The following is a 13,507-nucleotide window of genomic DNA, read 5'->3' as shown; positions in this document are numbered from 1 at the left end:
ATAAGCCAGCCGTCCTTGCTTTCCACGCTGCTCATCTAGTCAAAGGTTACCACACTAATGCTCTCCTCCGAGTCCCAGATATTAAATAGCAACACGCCAGAAACGGTCTCACTTTTGCTTCGATGACGGAAATATCATGTTGGTCGCACAAGCAACCACCTTCCGTGTGCTCTCCCACTCCTCTCCTATGTTCAAGGAAATGACCGGCTTCGCATGCTTTTTCTGACTATAGGTGTTTCTCCCGTCGATGCTTGCCTGCTAAAACGTGAGGTTATGATGGATTGAGGCCCAGGCAGCGAGAGAGAAGTGCGAGAGATGGAGTGCAGAAATTTAGGCCCGGGCCTCTAGAGTCCATGTAGTTGATACAGAGCCCAAACTTAGTTTGCGGGTCATGTGACACCTATGTCGCTTGTAGTTTATTTGAAGTCTTTGAAGATCTAAACTTCGTACAAATTCAACGTTCAACAGTAATTCGCCTTTCCTTGGATGGCGCCAACTAATAAAGCCAGAGCAGCAGGTGTCAGCGCGAGTTCATTCTTTGACCTCAAAGCAGAAATCGCAAAGAAAGAAGATGAATTTGCTCGGACTAAAGCTGCAGGAGGCAGTAAATACACGGTGGGAGGAGTCAAAAGACCCGACAAGGTGAGTGAATCCCGTAATCGACACGGAGAGGCTTGAATACAAACATAACGCAGAAACCGACTGTATGGACTCGCTCCAATAAAGGCGTCCAAAATCGCGCTGCGCGCGACATAGAACTGGAAGAAGTCAGTAAGGTGACTATCGAGTCCGGGCGAGCTGTATTGGAGAGGAAGGCGAAAATCTACGAGAAACTGCGGAAAGGGAAATCTGGTGGCCTTACTGACAAGCAGTACGAGGCTTTGCTCGTCGATGTATGTATGCTACTTGCGTGCGATGACTAGGCTTGCTGATACCCAGACTCTAGTTCGACTCTCGAGGCCCTAGTGATCATTTTGAGTCGGACAGCGATGATATGGATGAATCATTGACAGTCCCTCAACAGCCTCAAGACGACGTAGGTACTCCTGATAGACCCTCTGGGAGGATGCTCATAGAATGCTTAGGATGACCCAATCATTGAGTACGAAGATGAATTTGGAAGACAACGAACAGGACGCAGGTCCGAAGTCCCTCGGCACTTACTTCCGCGTGCTGAAGATACAGAACCAATACCGGATGAAGACAAGTAAGCTAAAGAGCGAGTTCTCATCACACTGGTCTTATTTTTTCTTCAGGGACGTCATTCACAATCCCGTCAATTACTTCCCAGTATTCGAACCTTCCGCAGAGCGCGTCCAAGCAGTTCAAGACGCTTACTCGGAAGCCAATAATCCACTGTCTTCTCACTACGATGCTTCGAAGGAGGTCCGCGCTAAAGGTGCTGGGCACTATCAATTTTCTGCAGACGAGGAGACGAGGAAACAACAAATGGAAGAACTGCGGTCAGCTAGGATGGAGACTGAGAAGACAAGACAAGACACTGGAGCAATGGATCTTAAACCAGGAGAGGTGGAGGGCATGCGGGATGATGGCACTAGTGCAGGCGCATCGAAGAGCAGGGCGATGGAAAAGCGGAAGAGAGATATTGAGGAAAGGCGAAAGATATTGGATGCGAAGCGGAGGAAAGTCAAAGGTGACGAACCCCCCACAGCCCGAGGTTTTGAGCCCGATACTCCAGAGACTGTGACGTTTGGGGCGCAGGACACATCTGGACCTTTTGCGGCACTGGAGAGGCAGGCAGCTGATGCCTCAGACCGACCCAACAGAAAAGGCAAGCAGAAAGGGACTAACGACTCGGTACCAAAGACAGAGGCAGACGATTTCTTGGCCCAGTTGGAGCGGGAAATATTAGGAGGTCGTTAACCACTAAGTCATGCCCTTATCGGTGAGTTAGTTTTTGTTGGGTAGTTATTTGTGCTCATCGAGTATCTAGCTTTGACTTTTCGCGATATCATGAGGTTGTAGACCTCATAATTGCGCCAGGACGTGACCAGGACTAATGAACCAGCCACTTATATCTCTCTTATGGAGGAAGGTACCATTACGAAGTAGAGCTTTGGATCACCTACTACACAAAGTCCGTCGTAAACAACGCTTGCGCTCATTGCCTCTACTTGATGTACTTCTGTGCAGTGGCATTGTGGCCTTCACAACAAATCGGATCATTATATGCACATGTTGCCACTGATATTTACAACCAGCAAACAATTGCAATGCCCCTCGCTTGTGTGACTGATACCGATATGCACTCGATCTACAAGTGTAGCGTTTCTAGCACTATGAAATCTACCCTTTAGTCCAACAGCTTTATTTTTGAATCCATCACGCCACTGCTTCACCCTGTGCTTCGAGAACCAGCCTCTCGGGACAAATCAAAGAAAATCGACCCTCGTCCTCCTTGAATTCCACACACCACGTCCCCCGACGCAAATAACGTCTCTTCAGTGGCTCTTCACCAGAGACGACATTCTCCATGAACTTCCTACACGTCCTAAGCACCTCAAGTGCAGGACGGAGAGCAGTAGCGTGCCCACAGTTGATCATTACATTTTCAGAGTCGGGTTGTGTTTTTACGAGCTCGATGAGTTGATCAATGGTGGAAAACCACACAGGTAAAGATCCCCCGGTTGGAAAAATGATGGGATCGTCTTCATATAGAGTGTCCCCGACGTATAACATTTGCTCGTCTGCATCCCACAAGGCAAGCTCGTCGGGAGTGTGCCCGGGGGTATGCAAGACTGTGAGACCCATAGATAAACCTGACGATGAGGTGATCTCATGTAGGTGCGGTACCAAAGTAAGCTCGTAGATTGGGGGTCGTAAACCCAGAGCATTGCATTCTGAGTTTACAGGAAAGTTCTCCGGAGAGACGAAGGTGGGCGAGTGGCTTGAGCCGAGAATGGGGCTGTCGGTGGCGAATGGTTCCACGCCAACTTCAAGTCCCAGGGAGCGATCAGCAGGTCGACGAGTTGTATCAGAAAGAAACACCTACGAATATGGTCGTAATGGCAGTGGCTTTCCACCACGATATACTTCATCTTTCCTCCTTCATTAAGAGGCTTTCCGTTGTTATCAGGAACATCGATGGTCTCGATGAACTCTCTCAAGCTCTTCAGACCGATCTCCGGATTATGTGTAGCCCCGCCACATCCCGTGTCCATGATGAGGATGGTCTTAGCGGATGGGACTACTTTGACATAGATGAATGGGCGTTCATTGAAGACATCATCCCATTCGACGATCAAGAAAGTAGTCTGCGTCAGGCGTCGAGCAGTGAACGCTGGCAATTGCTTGTTCTCTAAGCTGGTGCCTTTCTCCATATCGTCCGTCATCAAACGAGACTTAATATGTGGTTTTCGATGTGTCACTGGGTAGAAAAATACAAAGAGAACACCAGCTAAAAAGACCAGTATCGATTCTAGGCTTGAGTTCATCTGGTAGGGAAGCGCTGAAAGCAAAAGCACGATGAGAAGATTGTAGTCTTATCTTTGAAGCATACTCACCTGCAATGTACCACGAGACTTCTGAGAGATATTTCCGGTGATCTTATCCACCTGACACAGGGCAGATGATAGCGACTTCTTCTCCTCCCTTTAATGTCACTTCTTCAACATTGTTCACCATTTCGGCGTTTACGCTCCATTGGCTAGACTGAAGGATCTTGTCTAAGCCAACGTCTGGGTGCAATGACACCAAGAAACCGCTCAATGAGGAAAGTGGGTATTGCGAGGCAGGGAGGGTGACCAATTGTTCCATCAAGCCAGTCGCTGTGGATGCAGCAGCAAAGTAGAGAACAGTGATTTCTGGTTGGCTCATGATGGTTGGCTCTGACCTAGGTAGACCTTTGTAGACGAATGATCCCAAGATCTCTACTAATAGCTATAAACCATGCGGACACAATGCCTCTATCAGTACCATAAGGAACACACTGAATCACGGCCACCTTCTCGAGTCTCGACCAGAGCCCCATCAGTTCCCCACAATATTCTAAGCCAGCACTACGAAGAACTACATATACAGCATATTGTAGCATATTCACGATCCAAGTCTAATTATGCAATTTAATGTAGGTGTAGCATACGTTCTTAGTGGTCCCTTAACTCTGCACACCACCAGATTGGCTTCGAGGTCTTGATCGTGACGTCTTGTCCTGGTATAAGATGATTTGATGTTGACATAAGTCCATCAAAAGATGACTCTGTGTTGTCCAGGTTCCACCGCAATCCAGTTGTTGTCAGGATGGTTGAGTCGATGCCGACAGGGAGGAGCCCACACGTTTGTCCTAATACGTCGTGGTTGATGTGGATGAGATGTTCACCCTGAAATGGTGAGATACAGCACTGAAAAAGTAACACGACTCACTTCATTAAGAACCCATCCTACGTTATCGTCGGTGACTGTGAAGACGCGTTTGCGGGTCTTGCGAAGTTTGTGGAGGTATGATAGTGTATGTACAGTCTGGTCCAACCTTCCGGAGAGACCTCCCAGGATCACGATCTCGAACTATTCGAGAGATAAATTTTTCAGGCGGTGAACAAAAAATTCCGATTTTACCTCCTGCCCAGTTAAACGTTCGTTCTCTTCCAGTGCTTGCACACATTTCATGAGGTCCGTAGAATCTTGGTCGGAATCGTGGATTACTGGTACACCCTGGGGAATTGTTGAGACAGTGTCGATCAAAACACAGGCCTTACCAGTGAAGTGTAGTACAATTTTACATCGTCTCGTAAAGAGTCGAGATCACCCTTCACCATATCAGGGAGGAACCTGTGACATCACTAGCCATACATTGCAGCGCACGCGAGACTCGAAACTAGACTTACGAGCTTCGAAGGTTTGGATCACCGCTTGCGCCCAAGACATCATGTAAACGATTAGCCCCCCCATCGGCGCAAGAACGCCATTCGGAGGCGGCCCAGACGGTCTTTAACAATTTGACACTAAAAGGTTGATTCAGAATGATCAGTGCGCGCGGAATATTAAGGCCTTGAGAAGCTCGCGGGTCCAAGAACTGGGTGCACCATTCTACGACCATGGCAATGGAGAAGGTAGGCAGGATCCGAGGCTGTTCAAGCCCATGGCAGTTGATGTCCCATGACCACTTCGGGAAATTGTACTTACAACGAACCGAACCGTGAGAACTTTGACTGAGCTTGCCGTTGACCAGACGGAGCCTCTGAGACTCAACAGCATCGGGTCATCGACTCGGAGCACCACGGCAATGTCAGACACAAGTCCCCTCGAGCAAAGCAATGAGTACATACTCCAGGTATGTCTTTAATGTCGATAGTTTAGCTCGTGGTTAATGAGTTTTTGATTTTCAGTCGGCACTGGAGACTGCCTTCCAGCACACGGACATTGCGCCTAAATCTGCTGCTTCTGCTCTGGCCGCTCCTACATCACTCTCAGATGCACCTGCAGTAACTTTGGAGGTCCCAGAAGGTTCTGAAGCGGTCGAAGAAGACGCATGGAAGGGAGAATATGAGGCTCAGGTAGAGGAATGGCGTGCTCAGTCGGCCGAAGCTCGTGCCAAAGCAGAGCGCGAGCGCGCACGGTGGGAACATATTAGGAAACGCGAAGCAGAAGAACGGCAAGCTCTCGGCCAGGAGCCAGAAAACTGGGATGCATTGGGCTCCCATATTACGTCCTCATTCGCCGCTGCAAGCGAAGTATTGGCTTCTTCGTCCGCTTCTCTAGCCTCGATATCCCTTGCGGATTCCGGGCATCTTGTTAGTGAACAAAAGGGCCCGTCGAGTCATTTACAGGTCTCTCAACATATTAAGACGGATAGCGGGTCTCCGTCGCAGAAATGGGAACATATAGATTCATCTCCCACTTCTTCCTATCCATCTATGTCGTTTCCCGAGACTTCTATCCCCTCGTCACCGTCTCCGCCGCATTTTTCGCTGCAACAAACGACAGGACATGGTCAACCTCAGGAGCAACATTCTGCAGAACGCAAGCCCTCCAACGTGCCACCCTCCACCATCCCATCCTTGCTTGACAGCACAATCGCGCCACGGACACGCATGACTCTGGTTCTTACCTCTCTTGCGATCAACCTATTACTTCCTTTTGTAAATGGGGTGATGCTAGGCTTTGGAGAAATATTTGCCAAGAACGTTCTAGTGGGGTGGATGGGGTGGAAGTCGCAGAGCGGTCGCACTGCTGCAAATGTTGGTATTCGGAGATGATCCCCATCTTGGTAGCGTGCATATCCACTATGTACTGATCATCGGAAGCGTCACAATGCTTTTGAATATATACACTTGACTTCACACAGGCAGTCTCAATAACGCGTGTCTTGTATTTCATTGTGCCCACAAAAGTATTTTGCATGTGCTTTGATCTGGTGCGCTCGCTCATTGATGTCTCTGACATTCGAGTTCAATCTTACTTTACAGATACAGAAGTACCGTTGTGGCTTAGTTCACAAGACGTGTTCTAGACGCAATTTGTCTTTGTGACGTGGAGTGGTGGCACCCCCAATCCTGGACCTGCAACCCAACCTCACGTCTTTCGTGTGTTTATCATTCAGACTGACCTTTTGTTACGAGATTTTTAAAGACCGTCTGGCCGCCTGCAAATGGTGTTTGATGATAGAGTTGCGCTTCGTTTACATGATGTCTTGGGCATAGCAGCCGGCGGCTCTAACCTTGGTGTTTGTCAGTCTACCTTGCGTGTAGTCCTTCAGATATCGGTGTAGATTCCTCCCTGATACGGTGGACGACCAATTCGATTCTGATTGTGAAACATGCCGCGTATCAGGCATTGCATCTATGTTCTAATCGACAATTTCTTCAAGCGGCCCCCCAGAATATACCAGCAACCCATGGTTCCCTGCAAGCGCGGATACCGGTAAAAACGTGGCCACTTGTGAATGAAGTGAGTCGAATGGCTTTTCGAGGGTTGCGTCTTCAGAGCAAACGTCTTATTTCATATCTGGATTGACGACCCTTTGTTGTTTCTGCCCTCGTATTGGCTCAGGATATAAGTGTAGGTCCGTCTCAGTCAAGCATGCTACTAGTCATACCAAGGAACGACTATGTCGATGATTCGATGTCTAAATGGCACCTATGAACATGACTCAGTACCAGTGAAGAATGCTGGCTTGGTGGGCAAGTTCATTTACTGGGAGCGTTTAACATACCTTTCAGCATTGATCAACGAAATCCAATGAGATGCCAGTACTAGTGCCTGATGAGTGCCTGGCTGATTTCTTCAAGATCTAGAAGGACAGCGCGTGATGTCGACGGTCGGACATTGCCTCGTCGCGCAGTTTAGAACTTTGAACGTATCAAGCACTGAGGAGACTAAAAAAATGCCAGTTTGTAGGAAAGTAGGACAATTTTGACACGTAAATAGAAATGAAGTGCACGAGGTTCAAGTGCATCAGACGTTGGAACGCCCAACTCCACTCTGTCTTGCCTTGTCTTTCTACCATGTCTAGCGCAGGGGCAAAGGCTGTCTTTGTTACATGCCTCATTATCAACGTAGTTCTGTGGTCACAGAGTCGATACGGCCAGTCTTACCAAGACCGGTCTCTGCAGTCCCTTTGGAAGCGGAACTTGAATGGCCCAACGCTGACGACTACAGACGAGAGCTGCTCTCCTCTATCATATTCGGACCTTTCATTACAATGCGCACATGTTATCGAGTCATGTCCGTCGCCTGAAACGTTTCTAAGCATTCCGTCCTTGTCCTACTACTTCTGCGCTCCCCCACCCTTCCGACCTCTGATTTTCGCTGGATTAGTGCTCTGGCTCCTGTTTCTATTCAGCACACTTGGAATATCCGCATCTGATTTCTTCACTCCAAACTTGGCGACCATTGCAACCTTCCTAGGTCTCGATGAAAACGTTGCTGGCGTCACCTTTCTTGCATTCGGAAATGCCTCCCCGGATGTGTTCAGCACTTTCTCCGCTATGCGTGCAGACTCAGGAAGTCTTGCCATCGGAGAGCTGCTTGGAGCTGCCTCGTTTATAGTAAGCGTCGTGGCAGGCAGTATGTGCATCATCAAGCCGTTTAAGGTCGAGCGAACCCCATTCCTAAGGGACGTCGGCTTCTTTACCCTTTCCGTCATTGCGCTGCTCGTGATACTCCACGATGGCCGCATCAGAGCGGGAGAGTGCGCATCGTTGGTAGCCATGTACGCGTGTTATGCCGTAATCGTCGTCGTGGGGAGCTGGTGGGAGCGGCGGCGTGATCGAAGGGAGAAGCTTGAAGCCCTCATTCGAGCAGAATACGGCGAGGATGAAACTATAGTAGAACAGTATCAAGACGTAGGTGCGTGTCTATTCTATCCCTTCACTCCTACCATTCTATTGTCGTTCATCCCTGAATACATGCAGTTGCTCCTCCCGCTGATACACTTGCCGTGCCTCTCTCGCCACCACCACGAATCCGGGCGTCATCGTGTCCCCAACCCCCACGACTTGCACTCCCAACACCTTCACACACTCGCACACTGTCATCCTCTTTCCATGCACAGCCCCCTAGCAGGGAGCGTACACCCTCGCCCCTGAGTTCACCCCACCTCTCACAGATGCCGTCCTTCTCGCTGGTCGGGGCGCTCGAGTTCAGACAGGTGGTAGCAAGCCTACAAGCGCATGCCGCTTCCAGCAGCTTGTCCATCTTCGACAGCCCCATCACTCCCTACGCGGGTGGCCACTACCACCGACGTGGCGGGAGCCATGCAAGTCGCACTCCATTGAGCGAGGAGGAACCCTGGGACGCAACGTTAGGGGGACTGCCTCTGAACGAGCGCAGTCCGAGACTGCTCGTGAATGACATCATCTCAGAGGGTCATGAATCATCGCAATCATCGTCAGCGATCAACGTGCAGGCACGCGCCTCTACTTCAATATCACCCATTCCATCCATTTCGCACACCCCTGCGTCACCAACGGACACCGCGTCCACCACGACGACAGAAGTGGAGCCGTATGTTCCTCCCTCGAAACTCGAGCGTGCATGGCGGGTCGTGAAAAAGACGTATTACATCCTCTTCCCTGCATTGCATCACTTCAGAGAAAAGAATGCATTAGGGAAAATAGCAAGTTTGCTTGCCGCGCCTGCAGTAATGGCGCTCACGCTGACTCTACCTGTGGTCGTGGTCCCATATGACTCTAATGGATCTGCATCGGAGAAAATGCATAAGCGCCATCATAACGCCGGCGAGGATGGCCGGTTAATGGACTTCGAGGAAGACGGCATCGAACGTGCCTTGATTGCGGAGGAAGTGATGCAGCAGGATCTCCACGAGATCGAGTTTAATAAATGGCTGATGGCTGCACAATGTGTCCTAGGGCCTTTGTTTTGTTTAGGGGTGTTATTCCGTGCGTATGTTTTCTCTTTGCCCGCTTCCCTTTTGGACTTTGAATGTGAGCTGGCTGTTGATCATTTGATTCAGATGATGCGGATCACTTTATGTTCCTTGCGTTAGGAACAGCTGTGTGTGGACTTGCAGTTGCTGCGCTTATGCTCGTGTTTGCGGATGGCAGAAGCCACCCTACTGCACGTATGGCTCGGTGTAGTATGGGTTTCTTGGTTGCGATTGCATGGATTATGGCAATCGCCGATGAGGCTGTCAGTGTGTTGCAGGTTCGTTCTATATCCTTCTCCTATACACACCTCCCGTCGTACTCATAATATACGCAGACATTTGGTTTCATCTTTGGACTCTCGGATGCCATAATTGGCCTTACGATTTTCGCAGTAGGCAACTCTCTTGCGGATCTCGTAGCCAACATGAGCGTAGCTGTAAGTCTCCTTCCTTTCCTCCCACCCTCCCACCCGACCCAGCTTTCAGGTCTTCGCCCCAATCATGGGTTTCTCTGCATGCTTCGGCGGGCCCATGGTCAACATCCTTCTCGGTGTTGGCATCTCCGGTTCCTATGTGATTTCGCAAGCTGGTGGCGAGCCATACATGTTGCACTTCTCATCTACGCTCTTGAGCAGTATACTTGGTTTGCTGACATTGCTCATCGCAACGCTGGTAATCGTCCCACTGAACGGGTACGTACTAAGCCGCACGTGGGGATTCTGTTTAGTTGGCGCGTATTTCGTGATCATGGGAATGAATATATGGGTGGAGCTGAGGTGGTAGATCCATATACTTGGAGTTTGAGGGACTTAGTACTGAATGTGTTAACTTAAATCTATACCTGCATCTGATGTCGCAGTGCTTTGATAGCCGCTAACTCTGCATGATGTATGCATACGTTCAAATTGACGATGTAGTATCTAGGAGATTTCCAAGAATGGTTTTAACAATCATGCTCACGGCCTCATCTGCTTATAGTATCCATGGAGCGTGGACAGACAGGTCATCTTGTATGAATGCCACGTAGTTTTCACTTGACGCCTTGAACTCGTCAATCACCACTATCACGAACACTTCCATACACCTTTATCCAAACTTCATCGGGATGAATAGCGCGAAGAACGTCCATGTCTTTGTATCATGACAACCATGCAAGGAGCTAATAGGTGAGCCATTCAGCTATATTTCGAACTAGCATTGCCTCATTGTATCACGTTGGACGTGTGACCACTGTCACCGAATCTAGTCCTCGTGGTTTCCGGATATTAATGCTCCATCTCTGCAACACAAAGTGCCTCCATTGCAAAGGACATATCTTGCTCCCGTGTCCCCTGGAGTTTGAGGATTTAACCTCGGCCGAAGGTGGACTACACCCGGTGGGCACGGGCAGTTGAATGCTCAGCTACATGCGGGCTCGAACTCTCGGCAAGTTGACTTTCAACGAGAAGCGAGGTTCTCGATGTCACATGGGCCTGGGTGTGGGGGACTGTGTTGTGAGCTGTACAGTGGCTTTTGTGATCTCCAATGCGATAGACATACTTCATTACAAGGACGACAACGACTACCTTTTCTACTCCGTTTCATATGCACTCACCACCGACGACCATGGTCTAGCATCGTAGCCGCTTACCCTACCATACCTTTTGTATTCGCAACCGCAGCCATCCCAACAATCCCGCATCACTGCAGGTTTCTGACCAAGAATATGTCTACGGAAACTTGAAGTCAGAAAAACAAATACCCTTCACAACTGATAGATATCCTCTAAGACCTAGGTCGCAAACTACGAGCTGTTTGCCAGGCAAACACATGCATATTCCTCTGCGCTTTGCATGCTTCGCAGAGTAATTCGGTGTCCGCCTATCCTGTTCGCGATGCAAGAAGCTTCTTTCCGTTGCACAAACGCACCTTTCACTGCCTTCATTCCCTTGGCTCTATCCGCCTCACAGTCTTACATTTTCTTTGTTCGGCTGTTGAGCCACCAACGAATATAGTCTAGGCATGTACCTTCGGAATCGATAGCAGAATCACACTCAGTGCTTTCCACGTTCCCAGCAGGTCAGAACTTCCACCTCCCACCGTAAATCGTAACTAGCGCTTTAGGCGCTGCATCTTTCCTCAATCGTTCGATCAATGATTCTCCTTCGAACTCGTATCTTTGGTCATTCTCGCTGTCTATAGTACTTGCTGGCAGCTTTACACCCCAGTGTGTGAAGGGCCATCTGCAGTGAAGGGCAGGTGAATTCAAACATGCACTGGGGAGCTCCGGTCTGTTGAAATGCTCGTGTTGTTGTAAATTGTGAGGACTCTACCGCTTTCAAATGAGTAATTCTAGTGCGCATGGAGACAGTTCCACGAGCGGTTTGATTTCTGATGCGTATCAACTGATCAAGTATTAATACGGATATTCAGTGTGTTCCTCTACTAGAGGTATTTCGAGGGAAGGATTGAGGTCAAGGCATTCCTCTAGCTCCAGATCTATCATTGTCGGCACATCTCAGCCGCTAAAAACCAGGCTCTCCAGGGGACACTTCGGCCATGCCGAAAACGCCTTCAACTCCTCATGAAGGTATGATCCACCGTAGTCGCAGTGATCTTCGAGCACCCGCAAACTAGGGAGCGATAGAGCATTGAACGGGCCAGATAAATTGGCTGTGGACGAACAATGGTGCCGTATGAGGAAGGTTTGGATTTTGGTGTGCGTGAATGGAAATATTCGGAATCAAATCAATCTCTCGAAAAATCTCGTTCAACTCTTCGTGCACAGATTAAATACAAAGACAAATAAAGAAAAAAATGGAAACTTTCGGAATCTCTCGGAAAGTCTCGTTCAACTCTAAACTCCCTTACACCTTCACTTTTAAATTACCGCTGTCTTGCACTGTCCTCTTCAACGTGAGTCAGTGATCTTCGAACCAGATTAATCTCTTTTCCCCTGCCGAGAAGTTCCTTCTTCCATATCGACTCGCGTGCATATTTAGAGTTAATTTAAGGTTTACCGGGAATTTGATTTTCCTACCGCGATGTTTCAGAAACCTCATCCGTCGGTGTTGACAATCTTGACCGTTCAATTAAATCTCCATTCTAGTATAAGTTACCGGTTTTCCACTGCAAGTCAAGGCTTTTGTACGAAGGTAGCGTCAGTCTACGTGGTCGACGGACGAACCTTTTGTGTCAGAAGGTACCCGCGTGGGACGGACTAGCTGCTATGTGCCAAACCGTAACACGAGTTGGACGATCTGATTCCGGGCCGCAGAGCAGAGACGACCAGTTTGCTTGCTTGCAGCCTATCAATGACCGAAGGGATACTACCTCACCCTGACAACACCCTGACTGACCTTGTAATTAGCAGTGTTCGACGACAATACCAATGATAACATCAGTTTCTTGTGCCGTGCATCTCCCTACTTATATAGTAAGTACTTCGCGTCTTCGAGGCCTCAGCTCACCGCAAACCTGCCCCAAAGACTGTCGTCCAAGTCATTTGCCTCTTTGTCTTGTTATTCCAACCATTTGGATTGGTATCTGAGCTTGTGGTTTTCACCTCGCAGCTACGATCGACAACCAGGATTGCCGTTTTTTTAGAAGCCCCCCTGTTGTACGTATGGCACAGTGCAGTACTTGCTTCTTGGTTGCAATCGCATGGATTATGGCAATCACAGAAGTGGTTGTCAATGTTGTTGCAGGTCCGTTCTAGATTTTCTCTCCCCTTCGATCCGCATCTTGCTGCTGTCGTTCATACCCCTCCATCTCTTTGAATATACACATTGTACTAACAACTTACACAGACATTTGGTTTCGTCTTTGGACTCTCGCACGCAATAATTGGTTTCACAATCTTCGCAGTGGGCAACTCCCTCACAGATCTCAGCAAAACAAACACGAGCATAGCTGCTGTAAGTCTATTTCCTTTCCTCCCACCCTCGCATCACCTGACCACAGCCTCCAGGTCTTCGCCTAAATCATGGGTTTCTCCACATGCTCCGGCGTGCCTATGGTCGATTTTCTCCGTATCTCCGGCTCCTACGTGATTTTGGCCGGAGGCGAGCTGTGCACGCTATATGGTTGACGCGTATTTATTGAATTTGTGGGCAGAGCCGATGCGGCAGTCTAAGATGGTGAGAGGGATGCATATACACGCTCGGAGTTTTTGAATGGACG

The 13,507-nt window shown here is 49.0% G+C and overlaps 6 protein-coding genes across 6 annotated transcripts; 3 read left to right on the top strand and 3 right to left on the bottom strand.

Moving 5' to 3' along the window:
• Positions 1-486: 486 nt before the first annotated feature.
• On the top strand, positions 487-1,884 carry BJ212DRAFT_1265708 (uncharacterized protein; the record flags this gene model as incomplete). The annotated part of the gene is made up of 5 exons (XM_041330509.1): positions 487-642; positions 696-893; positions 947-1,036; positions 1,086-1,207; positions 1,257-1,884. The coding sequence occupies 5 exons, from the start codon at positions 487-489 to the stop codon at positions 1,882-1,884; spliced, it is 1,194 nt and encodes a 397-aa protein (XP_041196204.1).
• A 459-nt stretch (positions 1,885-2,343) lies between these two features.
• On the bottom strand, positions 2,344-3,341 carry BJ212DRAFT_1265916 (Metallo-hydrolase/oxidoreductase; the record flags this gene model as incomplete). The annotated part of the gene is made up of 2 exons (XM_041330524.1): positions 2,344-2,954; positions 3,014-3,341. The coding sequence occupies 2 exons, from the start codon at positions 3,339-3,341 to the stop codon at positions 2,344-2,346; spliced, it is 939 nt and encodes a 312-aa protein (XP_041196203.1).
• A 226-nt stretch (positions 3,342-3,567) lies between these two features.
• On the bottom strand, positions 3,568-3,837 carry BJ212DRAFT_1265460 (uncharacterized protein; the record flags this gene model as incomplete). The annotated part of the gene is made up of 1 exon (XM_041330488.1): positions 3,568-3,837. The coding sequence occupies one exon, from the start codon at positions 3,835-3,837 to the stop codon at positions 3,568-3,570; it is 270 nt and encodes an 89-aa protein (XP_041196202.1).
• Positions 3,838-4,106: 269 nt separating this feature from the next.
• On the bottom strand, positions 4,107-5,056 carry BJ212DRAFT_1266022 (thiamine pyrophosphokinase; the record flags this gene model as incomplete). Its single annotated transcript, XM_041330531.1, has 5 exons — positions 4,107-4,340; positions 4,384-4,524; positions 4,576-4,671; positions 4,716-4,788; positions 4,845-5,056. 5 exons carry the CDS (start codon positions 5,054-5,056, stop codon positions 4,107-4,109), a joined length of 756 nt encoding a protein of 251 aa, XP_041196201.1.
• A 186-nt stretch (positions 5,057-5,242) lies between these two features.
• On the top strand, positions 5,243-6,215 carry BJ212DRAFT_1445541 (uncharacterized protein; the record flags this gene model as incomplete). The annotated part of the gene is made up of 2 exons (XM_041338130.1): positions 5,243-5,290; positions 5,346-6,215. The coding sequence occupies 2 exons, from the start codon at positions 5,243-5,245 to the stop codon at positions 6,213-6,215; spliced, it is 918 nt and encodes a 305-aa protein (XP_041196200.1).
• Positions 6,216-7,463: 1,248 nt separating this feature from the next.
• BJ212DRAFT_1297561 (Sodium/calcium exchanger protein-domain-containing protein) lies at positions 7,464-10,129 on the top strand (the record flags this gene model as incomplete). Its single annotated transcript, XM_041332615.1, has 5 exons — positions 7,464-8,307; positions 8,373-9,404; positions 9,434-9,624; positions 9,682-9,783; positions 9,833-10,129. The coding sequence occupies 5 exons, from the start codon at positions 7,464-7,466 to the stop codon at positions 10,127-10,129; spliced, it is 2,466 nt and encodes an 821-aa protein (XP_041196199.1).
• Between the last annotated feature and the right edge of the window lie 3,378 nt (positions 10,130-13,507).

This window comes from Suillus subaureus (assembly GCF_016647635.1).
Source record: "Suillus subaureus strain MN1 chromosome Unknown BJ212scaffold_7, whole genome shotgun sequence".
NCBI classification, from domain to species: Eukaryota; Fungi; Basidiomycota; class Agaricomycetes; order Boletales; family Suillaceae; genus Suillus; species Suillus subaureus.
The sequence above is the reverse complement of the archived record's forward strand: the minus strand, read 5'-3'. Positions and strand labels throughout refer to the sequence as shown.